Here is a 3222-nt window from a genome sequence, read left to right on the forward strand (position 1 = left end):
GTTCATGTGGGTGTGGTGTATGTAGACATCTGGCTACGTGTGGGCGCGTATGGCTTAGGCCATCAGCAGTGCAGGTCCAACGGGCTCATGGCCGGCTGCGATCAACAGTCGTTGCACGCCCTGAACATCTGAGCATACAGTATGACGTCATTTGCAAGGAGAGAAACAACCTGCCCATAGCAACACTGGGCAAGACCAACGTGTGTCGATCGTGCTGCGCTGATCCCCGCATCAAACCCATGCAGGCACCGGCCCCGTGTTCCAGAGTTTCGCGGCACCCCCCACCGGCCTGCGCGGCCCGGAAGGCATCTCCTTTGCCACATACACCAATGGCGCCACCAGCTTCCCACTGGTGATCGCGGCGTACGAGTCGGGTGCCGGGGGTGTGGGCCTCTACCGCGTTGTTTAGGGCTTGCCGTCGCCTGAAGTTACATCTACGAAGCGACACCGGCCATCTTCCCGGCCATTTGCCAAATCATGACGTCATCCGACGTCAGCAAACCGTAGCGAGGGTGCCGTTGACATGCCCGCATCTGCTGGGCGGGGCTGAGAGAGGCGAGGTGTCGACGCACGCTCAGACCGGCAGCCTTGAGCGCCAGCCCTAGCGTGAGGTGCACAGCCATGGCTGGATTTCCGGCCTAAACATTTGCCGCCAACTTTTTCCCTCTGTGTTTGCCTGCGTCTTGGTTGAGACCCGCCGAGGTCGGCTCTATTGTGATCCCCTCAAAGCGTCTGGACATTTTCCTGCCAATTAAACTTGGATGGACAAAGCCGACTTTGGTTTCCCACTTCAAGTGCATGCGCAGGCGCTTCTGACCCACTAGTCCGTCCAGGTTGTTGCATGCGGCCAGCCCTTTTTGCAGGCTTGCCCAAATCACTGCCCGCGAGGTATGCAGCCCCTCCCTCCTAAATCTTGCCCTCTGACGCACTGAGCTCCAACAATCTGCCACTTTTGGCTTGCACGAGGAGGCCTTTGCCCGCGTTGCCTGGTGTGGCCCGTCTTTGACACACAAAAGCATGGCAGCGCCTGTTGGGGCTACCCACAGGCTGCAAGCGTTATCCACGTGTGGGATTCGCAACTCAGGGCCACTCCCACTCTACTTACAATGCAATTCAAGCACTTGAATGCAAGCCACTAAACTCAAAGTTCCATTTGCATCGGCCCGTGGGGCCCTGAGTGCAGCATCCAGTGGCAGCAGCATATGCATGCAAATGCTGTAATTGTCTTTGGCAGCAGAATCATACAGTTCAAGCACGCAAAAGGTCAGCATCCTGCCGCCATTTGCTCACAAACCAAGGCTGAAAGCTTGACAGATTTCTGTACATGCGCAGCTGTGGCGGACGCGATCTGTGGAGGACACCATGAATGGCGGTGATGGAACGGAATGCAAGTGAACGCTGAGTTGCGCAAGGCCGGTGTGTAGCGGCTGACTTGACCCTCGGCTGCGGCAGCTGGTTCTTGCAACCCCTTCTGCTTCTGCTATAGCTGCTGCTGATCCTGCTGCAGTCAAGCAAATGTTTCTCACGAACAGTTGCACAACGGGTGTCCGCCTGTCTATGATGAACTGCAGGGGTTTATGGAGGCGAAGCATGCGATGACAACCCTGAACCTTTTGACCACTTATGCGATTCCATTACCGGGGGGAACGTCACCCGCCATTCCCATGTCATACGCGCGCCCACCCGCACGGCAGGCCGGCCGCCCCGACAGGAACCGTCACCCCGCTCCGCCGCCGGCGCCGCCGCCGCCGCCGCCGCCCGTCCCCTGCCGCGTCTTCTGGCTGAGCATCCGCTTTACGTGCCGCGACGCCGCCTCGGCCGCGTCCAGCTGCTCCCGCATCGGGCGGATGATCTGGGACACGTAGGCGCGCTCCTCGCCGCGGCTGCGCTCCAGGAGCGCGTTCAGGTCCCGGTAGGACAGGTCCATTTGCTCCTATTGGGGGGAGAGTGGGTTGGGTGAAGGCCTTAGCGACAAGGGTCGATTACCAGGCGTGGGGTTCTGGGCCAGACTGGAGGGGTCGAGGTTGCAGGGTGAGTTCGGATTGGTGGGCGCAGAGGGGGCAGGGTGTGGGGAGTAGGTACCGCGATATGACTGTTGGACATGGGGGTTGGGAAGCTGAGGGCGAGTATGCCAGCGCGATTAACTCGGCGGCGCAGCCCTGGTGCTCAGCAAAGCAAGCCGGAAGCCAGCGCCGGCCCTCCCTTCGACCCCATCTCACCAACACTTTGTCCATCTTGCGCCGCTTGGCCTCGCTGTTGCAGGGGATGCAGCCCCAGAAGTGGCGCAGCAGCTCGTTCACGATGAGGGCGTGCTTGCCTGCGCGTTGCATGCATTTGGGAGATGTGTGTGTGTGTGTAAGAGTGTGTGTGTGTGTGTGTGAGTGAGTGTGTGTGTGTGTGTGTGTGTGTGTGTGTGTGTTATGGAACGAACGGGGCATGTGGACGCAACAGGTACCCAAGCCTGCAGCCAGGGAGCACGCCGCTGGCGCCTTGGCCGGCAGCGGCGCCCCGCCGCCCAGAGGACCCGGCGCCCCCTGCAGGGGCCAGGCGAGCTGGCGCCGGCCCCCGGGCGCGGGCGCGGACATGGCAGGCCGGCGCGGCGCAGCCCAGGGCCCTCACGCAGGTCCTGCTCCCAGTTGGCGATGGCGGCGCGCGGGTGGCGCGTGGGGCGGCCGTCGGCTTCGAGGCCGTTGAGGGCCCCCGCGCCTCCAGACAGCTCAATCAGGACCTGATGACGGTGATGATGATGACATGATGTCAGCGAGCGATGGTGGTGATGATGATGGTGAGGCGGTGATGATAAAATGACATCAGCAGGTCGTGAACGAAATACATGATGCGACCAAAAGACATAATGCGCTCCAGATGCAATGAGCGCAGAGGGCTCAGGACGATGAACACTGTCGGGTTGATGTGCTGTTGCAAAACAGGAGTGACTCGGCACAGTGCGCCGCCGCGCGCCGCGGCACGCGCGGCCGGGGCCGCGGGCTGCTCAGGGGCCGCCTAGCTGCAGGCATCTCGCTCGCCGTCCCTGCGCCCGCGGTGCCGTGACTGCAGGAATTCCCTCGCACGACGGACCGGCCCCGAATCCATGTCACCCACCTGCTGGCCCACCCGTGGGTCCTGAGGCGGGTCCGCCAGCCGCCGCGGGTCGACCCGCAGCAGCGCCTCCGCGGCGCCCTCCGGCCCACCAGCCCCACGCTGCCGCTGCTCCTCCTGCGC

The 3222-nt window shown here is 62.3% G+C and overlaps 1 protein-coding gene across 1 annotated transcript; it reads right to left on the reverse strand.

The window, feature by feature from the left end:
* Positions 1-1717: 1717 nt before the first annotated feature.
* MNEG_15268 (hypothetical protein) lies at positions 1718-2330 on the reverse strand (the record flags this gene model as incomplete). The annotated part of the gene is made up of 2 exons (XM_014036261.1): positions 1718-1933; positions 2220-2330. 2 exons carry the CDS (start codon positions 2328-2330, stop codon positions 1718-1720), a joined length of 327 nt encoding a protein of 108 aa, XP_013891715.1.
* Positions 2331-3222: the final 892 nt, after the last annotated feature.

Source organism: Monoraphidium neglectum, assembly GCF_000611645.1.
Source record: "Monoraphidium neglectum strain SAG 48.87 unplaced genomic scaffold scaffold05178, whole genome shotgun sequence".
Taxonomy (NCBI): domain Eukaryota; kingdom Viridiplantae; phylum Chlorophyta; class Chlorophyceae; order Sphaeropleales; family Selenastraceae; genus Monoraphidium; species Monoraphidium neglectum.